Source organism: Rhinolophus hipposideros, assembly GCF_964194185.1.
Source record: "Rhinolophus hipposideros genome assembly, chromosome: 1".
NCBI classification, from domain to species: Eukaryota; Metazoa; Chordata; class Mammalia; order Chiroptera; family Rhinolophidae; genus Rhinolophus; species Rhinolophus hipposideros.
The window spans coordinates 105,427,892-105,454,853 of NC_138047.1; the positions used below are offsets into that span (position 1 = coordinate 105,427,892).

General features: G+C 46.3%; 1 protein-coding gene across 2 annotated transcripts in view; it reads left to right on the forward strand.

The window, feature by feature from the left end:
- Positions 1-26,962, forward strand: part of CLNK (cytokine dependent hematopoietic cell linker) — a 157,931-nt gene that overhangs the window by 70,609 nt on the left and 60,360 nt on the right. For both annotated transcript variants that reach the window (XM_081046549.1, XM_081046550.1), the window contains exons 3-4: positions 14,836-14,907; positions 23,982-24,010. In XM_081046549.1, coding sequence (XP_080902675.1) covers positions 14,836-14,907; positions 23,982-24,010 — 101 coding nt within the window. The remainder of the gene's footprint in view (positions 1-14,835; positions 14,908-23,981; positions 24,011-26,962) is intronic.

Here is a 26,962-nt window from a genome sequence, read left to right on the forward strand (position 1 = left end):
TCCCTGTCTCAAGATGTACTGCTACTATTCTACTCTCTCCAGGAAGATGTTTCTACTTTCTCTCAAGGGACAGACAGGCAAGCAAGCCTGCGGTGCCAGTACCGTATGGTAAACATTATGAGAGAAGTAAGTACAGAGAACACGCGAGCCAGGAGATGAACACCTAAGGGAGTGGGCAGGCAAGACGTGGTCAAGGAGGCCGAACAGGATCTTGGTTTTCAAAGATGCCTAAGAATTAACTTGCAGAGGAAGTGTGGGAGCCCTACAGCCTCTGTGGGTACGAGATGCTTATACCACGGGTGCAGTGGATGGGTGCCTTTAAGGGAGAATGAAAAGGAGGGACATAGAGGTTAGCAAGAGCATTGCCCAGCAGCTCCAGATATAACCAGCGACAATCCTGAGACAGTTAAGTCAGTGCCTGAGGAAGTGACTTTACAGGTTGGTTTCTGGCATCAGTGGATACCTGAGTACAAAAAGACTCTCTGAAAAAAATAAAGCAATTGCCACCACCCCAGCTGACCCCCTCAGTAAAAAGGCGCCCACTTCTAGTAAAACGGTCCCTCTCCGGGACAGTTATCTCTGGCCACTGCCTCATGGCTGACTTGGCAAGATAGCTCCCTTTCTGCAAGTCTCATGCTGAGGACTTGTGAGCTCTAAGGGTCTGAGAAAAGGGGGCAGATATAAGATGTCTTCCCTTTATCTTGATACACAGAATTTTCCACGTGACTGTGAAGACCAAGAAGGAAGGAGTCTCCAGGCTACAGATTTCTCAATCTTGTGTGGAAAGAAAACCAGGGCTACTTATCTAGCCTCTCTTTTCAAACCACTTAGAAACCACTGGTGACTGTTCAGACAGGGCATTGTGGAAACAATCCTGGCCTTGAGCCAAGCAGGAAAAAGTCCGGCTTGCAGCGCCCAATTATCACTTACAGGGCAGGGTGTTTCGCCGCCCTTTGCCTCAGTTTCTTCATCTGCAAAATGGGGACAAGGACACCACTAATCTGGGAGGATTACCTGAGACTCTACATGCAAAGCACACAGCACATTGCTGTTAGACATCTTTTTCATTTGTGCGTGTGTTTATTTGTTTTGGGTTTGTTTTTTGGGTTTTGAGGATCATGGAATTCCATGCCAACCCATTTGTAATGAGGACCGTCCTCTTTCCTGTCATTTTCTTTGCTTTCCTTTTATGGTTAACACTCCACCCCCACATGCCTGTTTCCTTCAGAAGTGAAGATAATTCTGATAACCAATTAGTGAGGCCATTGTCACACGGAGAGCAGCCTGAGAAGGATGGTAGCTCATAACATTTAATTTTATTTCCAACAAGCTATTGACCACATCATTATTACCCAAACACGGTCCCAAAGACTCCATCTGTCTCCCACTGATGTCTATTCCTGGTTTGCTGGCAGCAGCTCAGGAGTCTGACCGGCTTTAAAAACACAAAGCTCCTGAAACCAGAGGGAATTTATTTTCCTAACAGGTGATTACTATACTTAACTCTAATTTAGCCTGGAAAGCTAGTCACTGTTAGAATGAATGACAGCTCAGCTCGGGGCATGGGTGCTGGCCCCCTGCAGGTACAGCTGTAGAAGGACTGCCCATTATGGGTTTCGGTGAGGGGCGAGCGGGTGTACAGCACCGAGCTACTCATGGCTTTCCTGCGGGCAAGGATGGAGCCTGGGACGTTCAGTGATGACTGATCAAGTCAGGAATGATGCTGACAATATGTAATTTTCTCCTGGACCTTTTCTACAAACAAATTTATTTAGGCATTCTTTAGATGTCATGTAACTCGCCCATTTCAACTGTACAATTTAATGTTGTTGTTTTTCAGTACATTTACCAGGCCGTGTATGTAACTGACACCATAAACCATTTTAGAACATTTCTGCCATCTCGATAAGATTCCTCATATCCACTTACTATGAATCCCAGTCTGCCCCAGGCACCCCATAATCTGCTTTCTGTCTCTATAGATTTGCTTTTTCTGGACATTTCATATAAATGGATTCATACAAAATGTGCTCTCTTGTGTCTGGCTCCTTTCAATGAGCATGGTTTGGAGGCTTGTCTAAGTTGTAACATGTGTCATAATTCATTCCTTTTTATTGCTAAATAGTATTCCATTGCATGAATGCACCTACACTGCCCATCCATTCATTGATTGACGGACATTTAAGTGGATTTCCACTTTGGGCTCTAATCAATCGTAGTGCTGCTGAGAACATTCCTGTGAAGTCTTCATGTGGATATCTATCTTCATTTCTCTTGGGTAGATCCTTAAGTGTAGAATTACTCGGCCGTATGGTAAATATGTGTTTAACTTTCTAAGACACTGTCTCCGGAATCTTGACGTGTTGGTATAAGCTCATTGATTCTTTCCTTCACAACTAAAATGCTAGTGATTGTAACATAAGGAACATAGTCCAGGATTGAAAACAAAAGCAAAAGCGACTCTTCTGCTCCTGGTTGCACATGCGTCAGACAGATGTGAAAGGTTCAAACCACACAGTGAGCCTGCCAGAGAAAAGATGATGTCTTTTCTCTCGCTCGCTTTCTCTCTTTTCTGGTTCTATGGTTCAGAGAAAGCAAAATCACCCATGAGGAGTTACTGGAAAATCAAACCGTAAGCTTCAGATGCTTGGCTTGGCTCACGAATCACTCGTTAAATTCTTTATTTTTAAAGCTCTGAGCAAATGTCGACTGTTATCTAATGATAATTTAAATTATGGCAGTGTTGGGGACCTACTAAGTGCCTCGCACAGAAAAACGAGTGGAGAAAGGTAATTTCAAATGAGCAGCCTCTATACTTCAGCCGCTGGCAGTCCCACTGACAAAAAACCCACACCTTACAATTACTCAGGACGTTGTAGTTCGTAGGGGATTTGGATCTTTTCTCCTCTTTTGCTTGCATCAATCCTTTTGACAAAGATTTTTTTGTGGGGAAAGAGAAAAGGATATTTAAACGTGGATTAGTCCTTGGTTTACAGCTCCTCTAGCCACAAACAACAGCTGCTGGAAAGTTGATCTTGGAAAACAGGGGGACACTTATTGAGGTCACCAGCATGCTAGGGAGAGGATAAGGAGGCAAGGGAGGGAGGAAGGCAGCACAGTTCTTTGCGATTGTGTTCCTTTTGGGTTCCTATGCTTGAAAGGTGAATAGAATTAACCTTTACTGGGCACCTGGCCTCTCATCACGTTTACTAAGATGTTATTACTGTTCCCGCTTTAGAGATGAGAAACGTGTGACTATCGGCAGTAAAATCACTGCCCTAGGTCAGTAACCCAGGGTCTAGTCACAGATGTGCCATACACCAGCTATCTCTGGCACCTAAGCTGACCTCATTCTGCCGTCGGACACCATAAATGGCAACGGTTCAGAGTGGGTTAGCCAGGGTAACTTTATAAATATTTATAAATATATAAATATAAATATTTAGCAAACAGCTCTCTGAACAAACTACATGTATATGCATATATATGTACACAAGTTTGTTATAAATTTTACAGATATAAAGTATGCATAGTATATCCTTTATAAGTAATAATGAAATACACAGTATTCTTTATTGTAAATTTCCATATAGCCTGTTGATTCTCACAGAATCATTTTATGGATTTTTGCTGAACTCTTATATTTCTAGTCAACCTACGGTTGCAATTGACAGATGAGTATAGTCCTTTCTATTAATGAGTAAACCAGAAGTAAAACAACAAGAGAGTGTGGCAGAACCTCACTGATTTGTCAGTGAAGCGAGCAATTCCTTTGCTGAATCAGAAAATAGTTTTAGATACTTGGAAAAATGTCTCCTCAGTTTTTGTGCTATTCTCAAGGCTACAGCCACAGACATGACAGTTTTAAATTAAATCTGCTTTATTAGCATGCCGCCATCACTTTCTTGAGTTAGTCTATCAACAAAGCAAAAAAAAAAAAAAAAGAAAAGAAAGAAAATCAACCCCTGATCTATAGCACGTGCCAATTTCTTTGACCCCCACTGAGGTCAAAGCCAACAGCAGTGCGAAGTATTGCCTTTGAATGAGAAGGAGGGCAGAACGCACAGTGGCGTATTTCCACCATCCAGCTACTACAGATGTACATAGTAGAATCCAGACCGCAGATAATAGCAAAGCGCAGCGAAATAATTAGAAGGGATGTGTTTTGAGTGTTTATGGTCTTGGTTTTTAACATATGGTATTCAACTGTAATTTTCTATGACTTCATGTTTAACCCCTGGCTGTCAGACTTCTGACATGGTAACCACCAGCTCTGCCCTGCAGTTTGAGCTGGTCCAGCCACCACGGCTGAGTCGGGCTGGACCATACTCGCCTTCTTCCTCCCCTTGTAGGTCTGATGCTGAAGGTCTCCGTCATCACTGACTTTCTGTTAAATAAAACCCCAAGCTTTCTTGAACGCTGCCAGTTACTAGCTGACCTTAGGAAAGGCATGCGACCATGTCATGCGGGGTGACAGGCGGGGTCTCTGCTCCCTCTCCCCACATAAGAACGCAGGACATGGTGAGGCCGAAAAGGAACACCCACGGAGCCATAGGTAGGGGAGTCAAACCAATATATTCTCGCTGACGGCTGGGCTGGAGACACAGGAAGCAGGATCTACATAATCTGCCTAACAGCAGTCCGCGCTTGCCAGCCACCATCTTCTTGCTAGCCCCCATTCCTTTTCTGCTAGCGTAGCCACAGCCGTTATATTAGTGGCCAATGGCTTACGGGTTACAGCTGATGGCCAACTAGCCACAGCTGATGGCCATCTGATCACAGTTGATGGCCATTTACTACCTGAGCCAGCATCTTTCTATGTGAGGCTGAGAGCCTGGAAACTGCTTTCTGGGGCTCTGTCCCCACAGACCACAAGCCTCATTTCCTTCTTTGTCAAGTGGATTCGGTCATCCCTCCATCACAGTGACGGTGTGAGGCCTGGCAAAGTGACCGGCACTGAATAGATGGTATGCCTGCTCAGTAAGTACAAGCTCGCACCTCGTTTGCCCCACCATACATCCTGGGGTTCGATACGTGGGGTGGGTGCACAGAGACCAGCATGGGCCCCCATCCACTCATCCAGTGTTTGCTATGATTTCACCCCGAACTAACAGTGACCCAGCGATCTCTCTGATGAGCAGAGTGGTCACTCAGAAGAAGCAATAGAAAGCCACAAAGCTTTTCAAGTGTGAACTCTATATTCTCACAACAGCGCTAAGAAGAATGTTCTTATTGGCTGCATTTGGCAACCAGAGAAAATGAAGCTCAGAGTCACTCACCCAACGTCACATTAAACCTCTTTCCCTTGAAGTGCACACAGATCCTGTGGCCACTTGTTACAATGATTCCAGGTGTGTGGGGCTGAGGAGTCTGCATTTCTAACCAGCTCACAGGTGATGCCGCTTCTCCAGGGATCACGCTTTGACTAGCATGGAACTGAGCTGCCTGGGCTGGAAACCAGACACTGCCCCATAGCTGGGTCCAGAGCCCATGCTTGTAACTCCCATGGTAGTCACCCTTCTAGAAAATAAGAGATCTATGCCAAACAGGAGTCTACTGAGGGGGCTTCCTCAGGACACAAGGGCATCAGAAATGTTTGCGGAACAGAGGAAAACACCTCAGCTCTTGTAGCCTACGTGGATGAACCTCAGAACCCAGACTACCTGGCTTCTCTATGATAGCATTTTTCATTATCTGAGACACTTATCAATGTGCTAGGTCCCATACACCCAGGATGTCTACTAGCCCACAAAAAAAAAAAAAACCCTACCACCAGGCCCCTGCAGACATCTCACCCAGGCATCAGCCAGGGAGAAAATTTAATCACTGAACCCACTGAAATTTGAGCCAGAAGAACCTCAGTGCTCAACTGAATTCTTATTTTATAGCTGGAGAAATCAAGGTCTGGAGATAGCAAGCAGAGCGTGAGGCAGAAGCTGGCTGAGAACCACTAGCTCTGTCCTCTCATTCTCCAGCCGTGGTGGCAGTTGCCACTGAAGGTGGCCTGGACATTCAGGGCCCTTGGTCAACACCCGGGCTCTCTGCTTCCTCTGGAATCCTAAGTACAACCAGGTCTGTGCTGCAGGTACAATAGACCATCACAGACAAAGCCAAGTAGTTAGGTAAACAATGCAAGATGGAACAGGGGGAAACGTGAAACGTTGGGAAACTGACTTTTTTATTACTATTAAAGTATAGTTGGCATACACTAGTATATTAGTGTCAGGTGTACAATATTATATTAGTGAAAGGTGTACAACATAGTGATTCCACGTTATTATAGCTTGCGGAGTGATTACTATGTCTAGTAACCATCTGTCACCGTACAAAGTTATTACGATATTACTGACTGTATTCCCTGTGCTGTACATCATATCTCTGTGACTTATTTACTTTATAACTGCAAGTTTGTACCTCTTATTCCCCTTCACCGTTTCTGCCCATCCCCTCATACCCCTCTCCTCTGGCAATTATCCGGTTGTTCTCTGTATATCTATGAGTCTGTTTCTGTTGTGATTTGTTTGGTTTTGTTTTTTAGATTCCACATGTAAGTGGAATCATATGGTATTTGTCTTTCTGTATCTGACTTATTTCATTTAGTGTAATACCCTCTAAGTCCATCCATGTTGTCGCAAATAACAAGATTTCCGTCTTTTTACGGCTGAGTAACGTTCCATTGTGTATAAATGTCACGTCTTCTTTAGCTTTTGATGGTTTCCAGGGGAACCGACATTAGGGACACATTAGTTCTGTGGGTGGGGTTGGGAGAGGTGGTGTAGGAGACTGCCACGGAGTCCCAGCCATTGTCACAGGATAATAACACCTCCCCTGGTGGCCTCTCTGCCTCCACCCCGAGGTCCCAGGTCCCGGCTAGCATCAATTCCTGACTGGGTTTCTGCAATAGCTTTCCACAAGGTCTTCCTGCTTCTGTCTTATCCCCCAACGGCCCCTCTATTCTCCACCAAGCAGTCAGAGAGATCCTAAGGAGACGTGGCTGATACCAGTGTGTCTCTCCACCCAAGACCCTGTCGTGGCTTCATGTTTCTTTGGAACCTAAGTGTAAGGCCTCCCAATGACTGCAGTGCCTCACCCCACCTGCCGTCACCACCACCACCACCAGCAGCCCCCAGAAGCTCTTGGATTATCTTCCAAATCCATCCCTGAACTCAGTCCTGTTCAGCCATGCCGGGCTCCTCCCCTTACTCAGCTCCCTAGCCGTGCTCCTACTTCCCCACTTTGCCCCCTTGTCCCTGGGCCTGGGTGCTTTCCCAGCAGATGCCCCATAGATGGCCCTGCAGTGCCTTCTCCCAGCTCCCACCAGCTCAGGGAGGCCCTCCGTGCCCAGCACACGGAGGAGTCTCCCCCGCCTGCATGCCTCTGTCAGCCTGCTCCTCCCCAAGGACAGGGGTCCTTTCCTGTTTTGTTCCAGGCAAAACCCCTGTTTTGATCACTGATGTATCCCACCACAGAGAAAAATCCCTGGCCCATGCTGTGAACTCAAGGGGGGAAAAATGTATTGTTGAATTAATTGTGATAAAGGTTGCAGCCCAAATGTTTATTGACAACTTCATTCCAAGCACTGTTCTAAGCAGTCTACACCCATTCGCTCATTTAATTCTCACAATGCTCTCAAAATATAGCAAAATCTCAACACCCCCACTGCCAAATGATGCTATTATAGAATCCCCGGGAAGCACAGTAGAGAGTATGTGTTATAATGATTAGTTCTCCGGCTTTGATTAGTTTTTGAGAAGGGCTTTGAAAACCAATGTTGCCAGACGATGTGTACAGATAATTCTGTTGCAGCTTAGCAGTCATCAGGGTGGGAAAGCCACTGGGTACAAAGGGGAACACCTAACCCCTGGGGTAAGTCTGGGATCCTAGCCACTCTCCATTTCCATGACACCAACTATGATGCAGTAGAAAGAAATGGTCACTGAATCAGATATTGGGCCTGATGTTGAATCCCAGCTCAGGCATTTATGAGCAACGTATTGGGCCTCTCTGGGCTCTCTTTCTCTATCTGTAAAGAAAATGTATCAACAGGAATAATTGAGAAGAGTGGTTGACACCTCATAGGATCTTCAGTCCGTTTGTCCATTACCCCTCGTTTTAGGGACTGATTTCAAACTTCTGCTCCTTCCTCAGACCATGATGCTGCACAGATCTGGTGTAAATCTCAGCTTCACCACCTCACACCACTCGGGGCTGAACGCTTCCTGTGGGTGGGGCCCCGTACTGAGAGGTGGGAACATGGAAATACTCGTACAGTAACGTCAGTTTTTCACTGAGGGGTCTGAGTAGGTTACTTGAGCTCTCTCAACACTCAGTTGCTGAGAGGATAAAACATGATGCGTCTGAAACAAGAAAGCTTGCATTAGGTGTTCATTCATGGACCTCTTCGTTGTAGAAATTTGGGGATGTGGGAGGACATTAGTATGGTTCTTTCTCTACTTACAGAAAGAGATATGAGGGACCAGGCTCAACCTGGGACAGGCCAATTGCTCATGATGGCTGTCATTGGGGTGCAAAATGGGGGCCATAGAGAGAGAACCTCGGGGAGAGGGTCAGGGACCAGACCAGGGTCAGCACACAGACTATAACTGTACGTAGTGGAAACACCAGATTATAGAATGGGGACCGCAGCAGCAACATGGCGGATGATTTGGAGAGAATGAGGAAAGATGTGACTGGAATTGGAGAGACAACTGCAGAAAGTACTAGAGATTCCCAGGGGAGAGAAGGTGGAGCCAAACCCAGTAAGGGAAGGTTCTATAATGTGCCAGCTTTCTCCTCTCATTTCCCTTCCCGGCCTTGATTTCCCTTCCTTTCTTTGGACCCTATGGAGGCAGAAAGTGTTGGACCAGGAGATTGAGAAAAGCATGCTGTGTTGCAGGGCTCATTCTCTGGAAGCCCCTCCTGCATATAAGTGTGAGACCCCTCCCTGAGTTCCTGCAGACCACAGGAGAAGGCTATTTATGCCCCTCTTACTCTTGGGTTTTTATTGGGTGTGTACTAACCAGGCACAAATCAAGTTTCTGTTTGTAGGGGGTTTTTTTATATACACATATTGCTTTTTTTATATTGTTTTCTATCACACTTCCAGAATCTTTCAGGCATGACCATCTATAAATTAAATTCCACTATGAACACATCTATGGACCCATAAAAAGGGTAATTCACTGTTGTCATTGTATTTGTTCATTACGTACATAGATGATCTCTTAGAAGCGACAGCCCTTGACAGTCAAGACAGAGAAAAGAAAGGAGAAAGCATTTGAAACGATGAGATGTAAGGCTTCTCTTTTTTTGGTTCACTTGTTTCCTTTTGCTGAATCAAAATTTTAACATAAAAGAAAGAAGAAAGCGTAATGAGGGAGAGTAACTCGAATTTTGGGAGTGATCATTTTGTAGTGTATGCAGACATCAAAGTATAATGTTGTATACCTGAAACTTGTAATTAAAAAAAAGAGATATTGAGGGGGGAAAAGGAAAAAGGAAAGAAGTTTTATGGGGTTTCTTGAAACCTGGACGTAAAGGATTCAGGATTATTTTCTTGTTTTGTAAGTTAGATTATCTTTTGTCTTTCTTCTCTCCTCAAGAAGAATACAAAGCAAAAGGAGAATTTATTTGGAATGCACATAAAAAGGCTTAATTAGAAGACAAACACTGGGGAAGCCAAGGCCAAATGACAGGGGCGTGGAGCACCACACATGGAGCCAGGAACTATCCCAGAACGTTCTCTGTTAGCACCTGCCTAGTGTGGGCAGATTATTTCACTTCTCTGGGCCCAAGTTTTCTCATCTATAAAATTAACAGGTTCGAGCAGATGATATCCACCTTTCCATCGAGCCCCGTGCTCTGAGAATCTTTAAAGCTATAACTCAGGAAAAGGAAGGAGCTAAATTCAGACGCCACCCGCTACTCTGCATCTGCTACCCGTAGGCAGAGCTGGTCTATTCTAGCATATTGTGGATCCATGTTCTGCCTTAATAAACAAGAATTAGTAACGTCCTCAGGAGATTCCTGCCTCCATCTCCGGACCTTCTCATACACCAACATTTCCTCTGCGGCTCTTCTGTGTGAGGGAAATGACAGCAACACAGAGTTGGGAGACTTGTGCCCACCCATGATGACCATGCAGGTGGCCATCCTTGAAAATCGAAGCCTGGTCTAGTCCCACAGAGAAGCTGGAGCTTCTGTCTGAGTCAGGAAAAGCTGGAGGAGGTATCACAGGAACCTGAAGGGGGTTCAGTGAGGGACTACCTCCTGGCTATCTCCTGGCCAGCTCCTGTCAGAGCTGTTTCAAAGGGAAAATCGGGTCAGAGTCAGGTAGACTGTCCTGAAACTGGGGAGCCAGTCAATCAGGAGTAAATGAAGGTAGGAAGCTATGGAAAAAAGAAGCAATAGGCAAGGGGATGAGCTCCCTGCTCACTGGCTTCGTTCCCTCTCACATGGATACCAGCTTCGTGAGGGTAGGATCTTTTGCGTCTGGTTCACTGCGTCCTCGGTCCTAATACAATATTCAGCACTTAGCAGCTGCTCCATAACTGTTTGACTTGAGGATGGCAGCAGGGTCTGCTTCCCCATTTCAATTCAGTTCGGTGAGACATGAGTCTGAGAGGGCTTTGTTCCCAAGAGCCTTTCAGGAGCTGTTGCAGAAGAGACAGGAGGAGAGGAGTCCAAGATGGGCCTGAGGGCGTAGGATACAGGGCTGTCACACAAAACACCTGGGCACCATAGCCTAGCCAAGGTGACACATAAAATTAACCATCACAAAGGTGTGAATAGGTGAGGGATAGCAATTAGAACATCTCATTGTGGTCAACTCATTAATGAGTGGACATTCCTCTCAAGTTACTCTAGGGAGGGCTAGCAGCTCCAATCTTCAGGGGCCCGTCAACTAATATAAAAAATGTAAGATAGTATGGAGAGAATGGTGGGCTTTATGAGCTTGAGAGAATGGGCCCTTTGTAAATACATTCAAATTCAAACTTAAAAAAAAAAAAAAACTTTGGCAAGAAGCCTGGGTGTCTGCCCTTCAGTTTTTCTGGGTTCAGTGCAAGCACATAAAAAGTGGCCAGCATCCAGGCTACGATATGTCAAATCCCTGAGAAACTGAGCTTTGCTCAGGTGGTCAGGGAGAGTGCAAAGAGTTCCTACGTGGAGAAGAAGTTGTGTACAGGAATATACAACTTGAAGGAAGTTTGCACAGACCACCCATGTAGCTCAGGAACCAAATTGAAAGAAGAAAATGGGAATTTACTTGGAGCAGTTGTTTCTGACGACTGATGTGACAGCTATTTTAAGGGAGTTATAAGTATAGCACTCTGCTGCCAAAAAAAAAGAAAAAAGAAAAATGGTCATAATGGCCTCTCACACGCAAGAATGAAGAGTTAGAGAAACAGTTTATTCTGGTATTTGCTGGAGGCTTCTGGAATTAGCTGAAAAACTTGTGAAAATTGGTCTGACATTTTCAGGAGTCAGAGAAGGTTAAAAAAAATAGGCTGCAGAAAAATTCTAGCTGATTTGGTTTGTAGATTTGCAAAAAACCTTCTGGATGTTACTTAAGTGTCACCTCTACTCACATTTCCACAGTGAGTAAGCAATATGTGTGGCAGACAGACACTAAAAGTGCCCCCCATGATCTCATCTCCTGATGCTCACATCCTTCCCTTTAACTGTGAGCGAGACCGTTGCTGCTTGTAAACCATAGGATAGGGCAAAATTGACGGGATGTCCTTTCCATGATTGCATTACATAAGGTTACACCTTTCCTCTTGTCTACCTGATTTGCATGTTGTGATGAGGAAACAGGCCACATTAGGGAGGCCCACGTGGCAAGGAACTGAGGGCAGCCTCCAACCCATGGACACCAAGGCTCTGGGCCCAACAAACTCTAAAAATCTGCATCGCACCAACAATCACGTGAGTTTAGGAGCAGATCCTTCGCCAGGTGAGCTCTCTAGGCTGACACCTTGATTGTAGCCTCAACAGAAACCCTACAACAAAGGACCCAGGAAAGCCTTCCCTAAATTCTTGACCCACAAAAACTGTGAGATAATAATAATGCATGTTGTTTAAGATTCTAAGTTTGTGATAATGTTGATGGGCAGGAATAGATAACTACGACAGTACGGCTCAATATTTAAGGACAAAACAAAAGGTAATGTGACATCTCGTAGGCCTGCTGACATAGCAGTGTATTCTTGTCTTTCTGAGGGCATAACAGAAACTAAGAAAACAGACTTGATAATCATAGAAGAATTAATAAATCACATCAGGGAGGGGGGAATCCCATAGATTTATAAGGAAGAAAAAAGAATCCATGGACTTTATAAGGAAGTAGAAAGTCTTGTGGACTGTATAAAGGAACAGGAAATCTAATGGATGCCCAAATTAAGGTTTGTGGTGAGGTACATGTAAAGAAAGAGTGATAGATGGCAGGTCATGGCTCATCGGGGACTGTGCAAATGAGTATGATATCATGTTGGCTAGGCTGAACTCAAACTAGAGTCTCAGGAGATCCTTTAAAACAGTTGGTGCTACCATACTTTTTGGAGTGACTTCTATTGTTCAAGACAAGGTTACTGTATGGTGTTCATATCTCAGAGGCTGAGAAAAGGAAGACAGTGTTATCTCTGCAGAAGTACCTCAAATCTCTACAGTCAACCCCATGACAATACAAGAAAAACAGCAGGTGGTGGGGTCAATATTTTCAAAGTCCTCATGAGAGACAAACGTCTTATGCTTGGAGGCGGAGTGACATAAGTCGACTTGGTCAAAGAGGTCATATCACATGGAGAGACGTGAACTGCTTGTAAACTATATGTCGTGCAGTCATTTGCTACAGCCTTCAAAGCCCTTCATTAGGCACAAGAAGAAACTTCTAGAATTAAGGCCAATGACAACTCCAAGGCCTGTGCAGTACTGGCTTTGATAATGAGGTTGAAGTCCTGCAGCAGTTGAGGCTTCTCAAGCAGAGAAGTGATGGATACTGATTCACATAGACTAGGGTTCTTGCTGTAGTTCAGTGCGTGGAGTAGAGGCCCGGAGGCCAGTGGGTAGAGGGCTTTGCCCAGAGGCTGGGCTGGAGAGAATGAGAGCAGAACTACAACTGAGTATTGCTCCTGGGAGTGAAGAGAGGCAGGCACAGAATGAGGGACACTTAGGGATCGATTGCTAGGGTCCAGTAACAAGTTACTGACATGGCAGTGTTAGAGAGGGAGATGGCCAGGGTGCTGGTTTGGAAACCAAGTGGGCATTGGAGCCACTCACTCGTGAAAGGGCCTCGATCCACTGAAGGATGACCAATGAGAAAGGCCCAGAAAATAGTTAGATGTCCATGTCTGGAACTTGAGAGAAACCAGAGTTCAGATAGAGATTTATGAATCAAATTCTACCTAGATAGAAAAACAACAAAAGAATGAAATATATGAACTCATACAATAATTTAATGATTTTGAAATTATGAAATAATAAAAAAATAAAATGAAAGATGAAAGAATGCCATCATCTTTCTAGCTACAGTGACAAAATATATCCAAACAACTCACTACATTTTCTATGCATTGTATTGCAATTAATAAGCTACACACAAAATCCCAGATGGAGAGAGAATCATAGGTCATCTTTAGGCACTTCCTGGAGCCCTTTATTTGTGTGGACATTCATGCACGTCCACTGAGGGCCACTGTGGGCCAGGCACTGACCCATGCCCTGGGGAGGCCCAGCCCAGCAATCTCTGGCCTTAGAGAAATGGCAGAGTAGCAGGTTTACTAGACACGAATACAAGCTACAAGTCATAACAAAGGCACAACCACAACTCAGACAAGTACTGTGAAGAAGCCAGTCTCAGAGATAGGGGACGGTTTCTCTAAGGAAGCGACAAGTGACTGAGCTGAGAAGCATGAGTCAGAGTGAAGGAGAAGGAAGACAAGGGGCATTTCAGAAAGAGAGAACAGCACCTGAAAGAAAGAGGGAGTAGAGAAAGTCTGAGGACCAGGAAGTAGCAAGTTTGGCTCAAGTGCAGGGAGCCAGGAGCACGATGAGTCAGGGACACTAAGCAGATGGCTTCCCAGGGTCGCTGGGGACAGGCGAGTACCCTCAGCAAATGGCTGACAAAGCTCATAAGGATGCCTACAAAAGAAAATAAAGTATATTCTGCCTGGCTAATTAAATTAACTAAGATACATGATAGATAATGTATGTCTTAATGAATTTTAACAAATTAGCTCAATTTAAAAATCATTTAATCTCCTCATAGAAAACGGAGAAGTGCCTAAATTATATAAGAGTTCAATAAATATTATTTGAATCTAAGTTGCTATTGTTAAACAGTCTGCCTTCCTACACGCAATGATGTTTGCTAATTTGGGGTCACATTCCACTAACATAGGAAAGCATCTAGAACATTCCTTGGCCCACGGGCACTGTCCTTGTTTGACAGCCTCCCATCAACCACACAGGGAAGGTCTCATGCTCTTCATTTTACGGAGCAATGTCACAGAAACTCAGTTTCAGGAGTGACCCTGCTGACCTGGGAGAGCAGACCCCAACCCTGTTTTGACTGGGGTGCTTCTTTCATCCCCAGCAACCCCCCCTTGCAAAAGAAAGCTCTCGTGTTTAAATAATAATAATTAAAGTAATTGAATTACTTACAATGCAGATTTTTTTTAAACCCCAATGGAAATGCTAAGAAATTTGGAAATATGTGTGAGACGTTAAATACTGAAACCGACCAGGGCGGTTGTTTGTATGAATTAAAGTACTTAATTAATTTTTCCCCCAGCATCTTACTATTTCCTGACTATAATCTCTTTTCTTTTATGCCAGGGGCAATAGAAGGACAATGAAAGAAGGATCCAGTGATTTGAAAGTCCAGAACGTCACTCTGCTGAAAAACAAGTGAGAATATGTTCTTGTTTATGATAGAGGAGTGAAAAGTTTAATTCTGTGGCACATAAGCTCACACACACACACACACACACACACACACACAGTTAATGTGAGAGAATTAGAGGGCTGGCAGTGACCTAAGAGGTTCCGTGGAGACCGAGGTCCAGAAAGAGAAGGGACTTGATGTGGTTGACCTGGCAGCATGTGTGTGATGCAGGTAAAGGACCAGAAGCCCCAGCGTCCATAGCATTTCAGACCAGGGTCGTTTCCACCACCCACCCACGTCTCTAAACAGCCCAAGAGAGCACCACTGCGAGGGACCTCTCCATTGTTCAGCTGGTGAATGATTTAGATGATGGCTCAGGAATGGGTCAGGCCACGAGTCCACCGTCAGTCAGGTCTCACACACAAGGAGACAAGAGAGAGCCACCTGCCTATATGGTTTCTTTTCTTTGTCCTTCAACTGAGCAAGACATTTACTGAGCAATTATGGCCTCCGGACAGACTACTGAAGATGCAGAGAAATGAAAGACAAAGTCCTAACTTCAAAAGGGCTCACAGCCAAGTCTTCAAGCTCAGAATGGAGGCTCATGTGATAAAGTCACTGACAAGAGACCGATCCTAATGTCCAATCCACCTGTGCCGTGGACCAGCAGTCTGCTCCCAGGCAACACCCCAATGCTCAGAGGGGTTACAGGTCTCCCTGCGCCCAGCCACAGCTCCCCCACAGGCCCACCAGAGCTGTCTTTTCCCGGCGGTGCCATGGGTCTCCGTGCACTATACCAGTTCCTACATTCCAGTCTATTTCAACTTAAGTCAGTCGCCAAACATTCATTCAGTTCCTACCACATGCGAGACACGCGGAGCACTCTCAGGGCCCTAAGATTTGCCTGAAGAAATATTTTCCCTAAGCAGAGTGAGTGACTGCGTGTAAAACAGAACACTTGAAATATTTTCAAGACCACATTAAGCAAAGGAAAATCTGTGGCTGTTCTTCAATGTTTACGTTACATTTAAATAATGCATTTTAAGTCCGTTTTTCTTACTTCTTGACAATAGCGAGAGATGGGAGATGGAAGGGTGAGAAGCCTTCCTTCAGATGGAGACGGTTGCTGCAATTACATACATCAAAGTAATATTTACACTTACATTTGGGGGGAAGAAAACAGAGAACAGTGCTTTTTTTTCTGAAGCAAATTATTTCAGAATGTGTCATAGCATGCTCAAGATATATTAAAAAGAGCAGCAGACGATGTTTCTGCAACCTGTTCCAAACCATTTATAAACCCCAACTTAAAAAAAAAATTCCCATATCCATACAAATGTCTGTACCACTGCATATTTTATAATAAAAGTATTATATGAATATAAATTAGTATTTGAGATATATAAATCAAATCAAAATGTCTGAAGACTACAGACTTGGGTGCATTGTCTTACTTCAGTAACTGTTAAACCCATGTACTGATTCTCCATCCGAATTATAGTTATCAGCGTTTGATGGTGAAGAATGTCAGGGGGCACTGCAGATGGGCAGTGCCGTGGGGTAGAATGCGTCCATCGGGGCTGGATTTAAATCACCACGGACCTACTTACTAGCTGGGTGACCTCGCTCAGACAAGCCCATTTCCACTTTAGCGCCTCAGGTATTTTAGGAATGGTATTGGGAAAATAATAAGCAGGCTGTGCTGTCCACCACCGATCCCTCTGCCTAAAGCGGTTCCTGGTTCGGGGACTAGATGAGTGACCTTCGTAGCGTGCCTGGAACATAGTAGGCTCTCAGTCAGTACCAAAGACTAGCAGGCACTGAGCATTCACCTGGTCTAGGCGCTGTTGTAAGAGCATCTCAGAAGTGTCTCACTGGATCCTAACCACCCCACCCTTTTCTAGGAGAGAAGGAGGCAGCCTGGAAAGGTTTAACTTCCCCAGGGCTGAGTGGCTGGGTGTGGTAGGTAAGGGTAGACATTTACACATTTTTATTAACATCTACAGCCTCCCTAGCACTTCTTGCCACTGCACTCAGCACTGCCACCCCTTAGTTAGGGGCAGGAGTCAGCTCTCCCACCAGGCACAGAATGCTGTCCACTCCCACCCACCCCAAACTCAAACATGCATGGAGCTCCTGGTAACAGACAAAGTAAAGCGCTAAGCTGAGTGCTAGGGCCCCACCCCAATGAGACAGCCCAGGGGACTATCCAACAAAATTACAAGATCACACCCACAGCCATCACCCTCGACTTGTCCACAATATTGAGGCGAATGTGTCCTAGAATATCCCATGGGGGTCGTCTGCCTAAATCCCCAACACCCTCTTCTGTATCGTGGCCCCATGGGGTACAAACAGAAACATCCTGATGGATGTTTTCCAACCGAGTTGAAACTCAAATCGCTAGTGGAACACCTAGCATGCACCAGACACCATGAATGGAACTTTGATACGTAATCCTTGCTATGTGCTGGTACGAGTGGGTATTATTAGCCCCATTGGATAGATGGGAACGAGAGCCTGAGAGAGGATGCATGTCTTGATGACAATCCCAGAGCAACTAGCTGGTAACGGCGGGATTTGCATTCAGAGTCGAACTCCAAGCATGTGTCCCTTCTGGGGCCTAAGTTATCACAACTTTCTCCTATGTCAGTATGTACGTGCAAATCTCCACTACGGAGAAGGGTGATCACACTCCAGAGAGGAACGTCCACATCCGTGAACAGGAAGCCTCTAGCGGCACTTCTAGAGTGTGGTCCCTGGACCAGCCCCGCCTCCTGAATCAGAAACGCAGGTGATGGAGACCTCTGTGCGTAAAGGAGCCCTCCTGGCGACTCTGAGGCCCATTCAAGTTGGAGAACCTTGGCTTTGAGCATCCCGACTGATAGTGCAAGCTTTGGAGCTGGAGTTAGAGGTCTCTGGACCCAGCACTCACTCTGCCCCTACCACCCTTTACATCCCAGTAAGTGGGGTGGAGAGAGAAGGTATAAAATAGGGACTAGGTGTGAGAGGGTAGGAGGGAGTGGGACAGAATGCTCTCCCCACCTGGGAGAGATCACGGCATTGGGGCCTGGGAGAATCAGAGATGTAGGCACAGCCCCCTCCAAGATGCTCAGTCTATGGTGGGGGAAACACACGAAGAACATATAACAGATCGTCAGACCCTGTGCCAGGAGCCGTGACAGAATCAGACGCAGGCCCTGTGGGAGTACAGGGGGCTAAGGGACAGGGAGGCTAAGGGTTTGCCCACGCTGACATGCTCGTGAGTAAGAGTCCCCGTGCCAAGGTGTGTGTTCACCTTCCCCTTTGCAGGCTGGGCCGTGCTCCTACAAACAGTGTCGCTCACGCTTTGCACGTTCAGATCCTTCTCCAAGCCTCACCTCACTGGCTGTCAGTGTTTTCCCTTCTGCCACTAACACCTGCAGCAAGAGTTCGTTCCAGGGGGACAAGGTGCAGGTGGCTGTCATTTCTCAGGGCCCCAGGAGCAGCACTCATCCTCTGGGAGCCAGGCTCCCTGTTCTCTTCCAGGCATGAGGAGGCCCCCTGCCGGCCCTTCCCAGAGACAAGACGGCGGCCACTGCCGCTTGTCTGCTCTCAGCCTCTCTGGTTTTGCCCCACCTGTTCTCCAGCTACCCTGCCAATCCATGGCACTGAGGGATCCCCAAGAATCCCTTCTGCTCCTTCTGGCCCCCCTCACTGGGCAGAAAGTGGAGTGGCCTCCGGAAAATCTGACAGCTTCACGGAGGGTTCAAAGGGCTTCCACAGGGAATGTATCGAACACAGCGTGGAGTCCCGCCAGCTTGCCCGTGGCTGTCCACAAGGAGCTGTTACACAGTAGGTGCTCAATAAACACTGCTGAAGCAGGGGGGGGAATCAAGTCAGGACCCACGAGAATACACCAGGGTGCTGTTAGCGTGTGCTGGTCGCAGGGCCTGGCACGTACTAGACTTAAATAGATGATAAAAGGAACTTCAAACAGAGGAAGAAGGATGGGGGAAAGAAGAGACAGAAGACAGAACAGTGAGGAAGGGACAGAGAGAAGCTGGAGGAGATTGTGGACTCGGGGGTTGACTTGCCCCCTGGAGCAACACCAGGCACAGCAGGCCTTCAGCTCCGCAGCTGTCACTTGTCAGCTGGACAGCCCATCAAAATGCCAAATATGTTTGTTCTCATCTTTTAATATTTGTCGGGGACGTGGATGGCCTATAGGAAAAGGAGTACAGGTTACAAGACATGCTTTCTGTCCTCAAAGAACTTAAAATCTAGGTGAGGAAAGAACAAAAAATAAGGTTTTAAAATATGATATTTAAATAAGAAATTAATAATTATACAGTCTTTTAACGGTGCTAAGTATGTCATTAGAGCAAGAGGTGCCACAGGTGGCCAGAGGAGGGAAGGCCACTGGCCGTGGCAGGCAGGATCCTAGGGGTAGCGGGGGTGTCCCCAGCCAAGGGTGTCTTGGGAGATACGAGCTTCTGCAGTTCTGAACAGTGCCAAACGCTTTCCCAGGACCCCTTCCGGGAACTGCATGCTCCCAATTTTTTATTCTTTGTAAAATTAAATAGAAAAGAGGAGACCGTTGAAGCTAATCAAGGATTCCTTTGACAAAGAACGAACCCAGGTATTCAATTATGAAATATGAGCCTTGGCCTGATTTCACCTTGGTGTGAATTTCCTAGTGCTGTGGGGTTGAGAGATACTCGCCAATCTCGCATTCGCCATGAGAAACAACACAGAGCCTGTTGTGGGGTATTTAGGTGGGAGGTGTGCACACGTGTGGGATGGGCTCCTGCTCTGTGTGGACACCACTGGGCCTCGTGGGACAGGACAGGTCTGTGTTTGCAGCCAGCCTCAGTCTGCAACACGTCTCTAGGCTGTCTTACTCTTGAGATGCCCCTCTTATCTCTGCTTCGCTCATTCATTCCTTCTCATTCAACAACACATTGTTGTGCATGGGCCGTGTTCCAGGCACTGCATTAGGGACTGGTCTCCCTTGTAGGAGCTGACGGCCCCGTATAGGAAGGGTGAGAAGTCGTGCTGTACTCGGTTCTGGCTATGAGTGCGGGTTCCGTTGGGCAGAGGCCTGATGATCAGAGGAGGGGTTGGTGGCCACACCCACTGTCAAGGCCATCACTACCTCTTACTCAGACGGCTGCATCCCAGCCCTTCCCTCTCCAATCCATCCTCGGTGCTCCTACATTACTTTTCTGAGATGCAGCTCTGAGCGTCCTTTATCCGCTGCCTCCAAAGCTGCACGCTGCCTCCAGATCAACACAGCCCTTCCAGCTCATCCTTCAGCTTCCCTACTCTCTGCACACACTGTGCTTTTCCAAATCTTGGCTCCCTGATGCAAACCCTCCACCTCCCTCCAGGTGAAGGAGAGCAAGAAGGGTGAGCCCTGCCATTAGACAGACCAGGTGTGAAAGGTCTCACTCTTCCAGGGGCTCACCTGGGCCTCCGTCAATCTACCTGCAAATTAAAAGATCTAACTCATGGTCCCACTGGGCATGAACATTCCATTAGCCCTAAAATTGATATAAAGATACTCCCCACCAAGAATTACCAGGAGGTTTGGGTGAAATGACTTACGCAAAATGCACTATGACAACACAGTACAGACCTCCAGAGAGAAGGAAGAAGGGGATGAATTGAGAACTTTAGATCCGTCTTTATTCCCCTCTAATTTATATTAAAAATAACTTTAGTAAATCTTAAAAATATCAGGTGTCTTCCAAAAACTAGAGACTTTTATCCTAACGCAGTCTTTTCATTTCAGGGGCAGAACTGGAAGTGAGCTAGGGAGCTAAGTCAGTTAATCTTGGAGGTAGAGGAGAAGACGAGAGCTGACAGGGTGACATCACCCTGACCATTTCCCAAGGATTTTGCTGATGAATTCTGGACCAGCCGTGGGTGCCAGGGGAGACCCACAGGGACCCACACCCCAGGGGGCAACGAGGAATCAGTCTCCATGCCCCAGAGCTTGACCCTGGAGACAAGACCAAGTCCCGTCTCTATGGGGCCGGAATAACACACCATCCAAACTTTGTTCCCATGGAGAAGAACAACGCAACTGCACGCAGGCTACTTCATCAGATCCAGCTCTCCCAGGCAGCAAGGGGTGGGGGGAGGGAGGATGTGTTTAATTGAGGACCCTTTAAAAATCAAAAAATGATTACACATATTAAATTATTAAGAAGTAATAAACATTTAAAATAATTCAGACATTAAAAAACCTTTCTTTGTAATAAGCCATAAATAGTAAAAACCAGAAACCTCTGGAGGTCAGCCCTGTTCATTTCATCTTCCGTGAACTCCCCACCCCATAACCTGGACACCTGCCTATACAAGCCAGAAACAGAGAGGAAGGCCTGCCTCACTCAGGCCCGGATGTGGAAGGGTGTGAGGTGGGGGTGAGGAAGGGCAGAGGGGCGGCCGCCGAGCTGCAACACCATCCAGCTGTGACCTGTTGGCACCTGGCCATGCTCTTGGTGCTGCTGATGGCGTGACACCAGGGTACATCCTTGTAATTTCCTGGCAAGAGGTGCCTACTAACACATGAGCCTTGCTTGAGCGCAGAGAAATCTCCATGAAGGTTGCTAGCAACATCTTTCATTAATCATCCTGGGCTGTCGAGCTGCAAAGAGTGTTAACACACAGGAACCTTTTCAGAAAGCTTGTCAGCGGCTGGTGTCAACGTCCTCAGTCCAGCCAGACACAACGGTGGCGTCCAGGGTGCCTCCCGGGACCCAGTCCTCCCTAGGCCTGAGCCTTTCTCTTCTCCCCACCCCCGCCCCTTGTGAGCTCAGCTGGAATAACGAGCCGTTCCCTGCTTTGCTGATGCTTCCTCTGGTAATTCATTTGGCTTGCACTGACGCATGCAAGGAGAGCCCTGGGGTGCACAATCCCGGAGGATGTGACACATGAATGAGCACCGTCGCTCTGGGACCCCAGCACCGAGAGCCGAGTGGATCAGATAAGCCTCTTTCAGACAGCGCTGACAATTGCAAACTCCCAGACGCAGAGAGCTGGCGGTCTGAGTTGCTGCTCTGGGCTCATAAATAATAAGGGATTTAGAGTGGGACAAATCCGGCTCTGCCGAGTGCTTTCTGCCACTTTAGGCAAGTCACGTCACTCTCCTAAGCTTCAGCTGCATCTGCAAAGGGAGGAAAGCCTTCCAGCCGGCGTCCAGCCTCACCCAGTGCCCCTTCTGCAGAACCACTCCCCTTAGGCTTCAAACGACTTCGGTTCTGCCTCCAGGAGTCTGAAACTTGGAACAGCGAATGGGCAACACTACCTCAGCGTGCTTTCTAGCGTTAACAGTCTTTGATTCTAAAAACCACGTGAGGCCTAGATAAGAAAAAGGACAGAACCCTAATTTCAAAGCTACAGTTCTGTCTAGGAGCCCGACGAGAGTGTGTGTCGGGTGCCAGAGGCCTGGGCACAGGCTGGCATGCTGCCTGCCCTGGACACGCTACCTGCTGGCCCTGGCCACAACGGACACAGCTGCGAACACATCATTTCCATCTCATGTGCCATGAGTTGCAAGTCTGGGGAGACTTCTGAGATCTTAATCAAAGACCAACAGTTAGGGAAGAGGCCGTGGGTGGAAAATGTCAAGAGAGAGCTCTCGGGCCCCAGATAAATGACCAGCCTTCCCGGCTGACTTACTGTTAATTTCTGCAGAATCGCGGGCAACTTGAAAAGGTGCCAAGAGCTAACCACCAGGGTTCTGAGACCGGAGATGCACAGTTCCTGCAAAGTCTGACCCTCCACTGCCTGCAGGCCCGAGCTGGGGGGCAGGCGGGCAGGTGACAACTCCCTCGCTCTCTGAGGGACTGGGCCAGTTGTGGGGCCCTCTGAATCCCTTGTTTCCTCATCTGCAAACTTGGAACAAGACTCGCTACCCCACAGGGTCATTTTGAATATTAACATAGTGACTAGAAGGTAGCAGCGTGAGTTGGAAGTTGGACCCGTGGGCTGTGGTCGCCTGGTTACTAACCTCTCCCGGCTTAACTGTTCTGTGCCCAGTGTCCCCGCCACCAAACAGGCCTCGTAAATATTTACACCTGGCGTGTGTTGCGATGCTCAATTAATTGCTCCTGTGACGCAGGTTGTGAGCCTTGGAGGAAAGGTGCAACGCCAGGCCCGGGGGTTGTTAAAGGCACAAACAAGGCAGCTCGCAGAAGCCATGTCCTTTGGAGTTTTCCATTGCCCAGGGCTTCTCAGACCATTGCCCGAAATCAGGGAAAGGTGTTTCCAAAATTGCACTGTCCAAGAGCGAGTGGGGTGGTGAGGCAAAGACCTCGTGGGGAAATGACAAAGATGTGTACAGACAGTTTACCACAGAAGAAACGCAAATGGCCCGAAACCATCTGATAAAGATAACGATAACAGTTCAATCTCAGGAGTCATACAAAAAGTGAGACAGAGAACACAAGGGGGCAAGTAGGCAAAGTTGTTTTAAAGGATGCACTTTGTGCTGGCGAGATACAGGGAGATGTCGCTTCTCACCTGTGCCTTAGGAGATGTGTTCATGCAGCTCATCCTGGCTGATATGCACCCAGAGGTCAGGAGGCCTGCGTTACTGGACCCCCTTCATTGCACGCGATGGAGTCTCTCCACGGAACTAGTCAGCATTGAGGTTAAAAAGGTAAATTTGGATGCACATTGCAACATAGTAAAAATGGGCCAGAACCGAAGTGCCCCCTCCAAAAACCATACGGCCCATAAATACGTTTTGGAATAACAGTGAAAGACAGTACAATGTATTTTTAACACTCAAACCCTGCAGTTTTCTTTTTATGCTATGTTTATACAACTATATTTAAATGTACACAGATATCCTCATCACACCCGCACGCACGTGTGCAAGGAGATGTGCCCGACTTGGCGTTGATTGTTATTTACTTCGAAGTGCATTGTTCTATTTTCTATCGTCTCTGTCACGAGATGTTACTTTCGGTCTAGAACAGTGCAAACGTTAAGAAATGGTTCCATAGGTTGATCCGTGAAGTGGCCTTTGAGGACCGCCCACCCCTTTCCAGGAGGTCTGTGAACTAGCAGCTGACACTCACCCTGGTTCTCTTTTCTGCCCTAGGTCATGGCCTCGAATCAATAGTGCCACAGGTGAGTCAGGGGCCCTCAGTCCCCTAGCGGGTGGGAATATCGGCACAGGCCTGTTGGACTCTTCCTTTCATTGTTTTCTCTCTTTCCTTCAATAAACCCCCAGGCCTGTTCGAAATGACATGAGCTACTTATGGTGTTTCCCTCTGGTCACTGCAGCATACAGCCTGGCCTGTGACTTCCACAAGTGCTGGAAGCTGGCAGACTAGGTGGGCATCCTGGCTCTCCGCCTGTTAGCCTAGGATGAAGCCCAGATCCCGGGGGCCTGGGTCCCTTCATCTGTACAATGGGTAGAAGTCTGCCTAAGTGCCAGTGTCCTGATTACTCAATAGTGTTCGTCTGACTGGACTCTACATAATGGGTCTCCGCAAAAAAATATGTGTTGAGTGGATGAATGGGTCAGAAAGCACATTTTGTGCTTCTCCTGCCTTTCTTCTCAGAGCCTAGTTCCTGGCTCTGGGCATTTCATTGGAGGCCCTTAGGTGTGACTAAGAGGCCGTACTGTTCATCTTGGAGCATTACTATTTCAAGGAGACTCCCATAGAATTTCCCTAGAAAGCTGGTGGCTAGAAAGGATGACCAGAGTGAGACAGAAAAGGAGAAATGGACAAGAGGAAGTGTGCAAGGCTGTGATCGAATCGCAGGGTGGAACGTAATCAGCAAATGAATTCAAATCCAACAGCCCATGTTGGAGCATTAAACCAGCACCCAGCATGTCTCCCAAAGCAGCGAGGAGAGTGGGGGAAGTAAAGTAAAAATTGCAAGTATGAATCTAAATAAGAAACAAGCACCAGCTCTAATCCCTCCTACGGAACACATTTTAATCAAGCTTCCCGGTCAGGTCCCAACGAAGGTTGTGTTCTCTCAAGACAGATACTGCCAAATTGTTCTAGAATCTTTGCTCTCCAATACACCCGCTCCACCAGCCTGCCGCCTCTCATCCCGTCCCACCATCCACTTCGCATCCTGTGGAAATTTCTAAAGGGGGTGGTTCCCAGGAACAAAGTTCCTAATCAGCTGCGGGGCGTGGCTGGTGAATTATAAACCACAGGACCTCACTTTCCACCTGCATTAAGGTAGAGAAAAACTGACCAGTTTTCCATTTCATTAACAGCATTTTAGAGATGTAAGCAGGTAAAAGAAAACAAATCAAACCCCCCAAAAATGTCCGCTGAGATACAGCTGCCCAGGCCTGCCCACACACACTCGAGTCTAAAATACTGCCAAAAATACTCAGCAGCAAACCACACGACCGCCTTTGCACGTTTACGAGTGTCTATCCGCCTCCAGCAGAGCTGGTATAATTAAGGATGCAGGTGATTGACCTAAGAGGCTATTCACCACAGTGACAGTTATCACATTCCTAGATACTACACATCTAGATACTGCAAGTTTTTTTGCTAAGGGATTAGTTGAAAATACGGGGCCTCCATGAGAATACTATGTAGCCATTAAAAATGATGATGTGGAAGGAGATTTACGGGCACGGGTGTGTTACATGCTGCTCTATGAGAGAGGTGGCAGGAAAAGTGTGCACACGGTGTGATCCTACGTACACAGGCTGTAGCGCGTGGGGGGGGTGCGTGAGTGAGTTGGCTGTACTCGAACATTTACAGTGGTTGTCTTGGTATGGGGACATTATGGGGGTTTTTATTTATTCATTTATTTTTGCTTATCTGTATCTTATATTTTCTACAGTAACATTTTATACACGAAAAACAATCTATCTAGCTACATTTTATGTGCTAAAAACAATATATAAACATATATATACATATATGTATGTATATATGTATATACACATTCCAAGCCTGGAGAAGACAGCCACATATTCAAACCTGACAACCTGTTGATATCAAGTCCTTCTGTGAGGCTGGTATGTAGAGAAGAGCGCCAGGCTTTTCCATGAAATAAACGCAGTTTTCTCCTTCCATTGAATAAAGAATAAAACTGGAGAAGATATTCCTATTTTAAAAGTGGGTCCTTCTGTCTTTAGTTACCATATACAATTAAAAACTCAGACAATGATGTATATTGGGTGATTCAATTAACCAGACAAGAACTTTTATTTTTGTCCTGAGACATTTGTTTTGTTTTGGTTTTGTGTGTTTGGGTTTTTGTTTTTTTTTTTTTTTTTTTTCAGTTTTCTAAGAAAAGAGATCTTGAAGGTTGGTTTTTCCCACTTTTTTTTTTAATTTATTAGTTTCGGTTTTTCCCACTTTTAAAAGAAAAATTAATAAGGACTTTATAGAACTAGCGGGAGGAAAGGTAGGCACGGAATATGTGAGCAGCTGATGCTCCCTGCTGGCCCTTTCTGGATATTGCAACGCCTGCATTAATTGAGCAGAGGCTGGTTCTCCCCCAAGAAGTTGGGGAAATTGGTGGACAGAAACAGATTTAAAAAGTGACAGTTGAATTGCTGGGCAAAAGTGTTCACCCAATTCTTGTCAGCACAAGTCAGAATTTCAAATCATTCAAGGTTGGTAAACTCAAGGATTAAGAATTATCTTTAAAAATCAGTGCATATCAGAATCACAACAGTTAAAACCTCATGTTCTCAAGCCCACCTTAGGGTTTATGCTTTGACAGACCTATAGTGAGACCCAAGAATCCTTACCTTTTACAAGATCATTCCAATTCAGATAGTTTTAAGATGGTCTTTTGAGAATTAATAGCGGAAGCAAAAAAAAAAAAAAAAAAAAAAAAAAGGAAAACTATCAAGACTGCTCCCAAGAAGCTTCTGCTTCTGTCAATTATCAGAATGAAGACTGTCTCAGAACATTTCATCTGAATTCTTGGAGATTCCCCAAGAAAAAAACGGGAGGCAGCTGCCTGACTTCTCACCACTCATTCGTATATCCATCCATTTAATTCAAGCAATTGGTGGTAGTTCATGTGACAGATACTACAACCAACCTTGGACACAGTTTTTCTTAAAAGAAAATGAAGATGGAA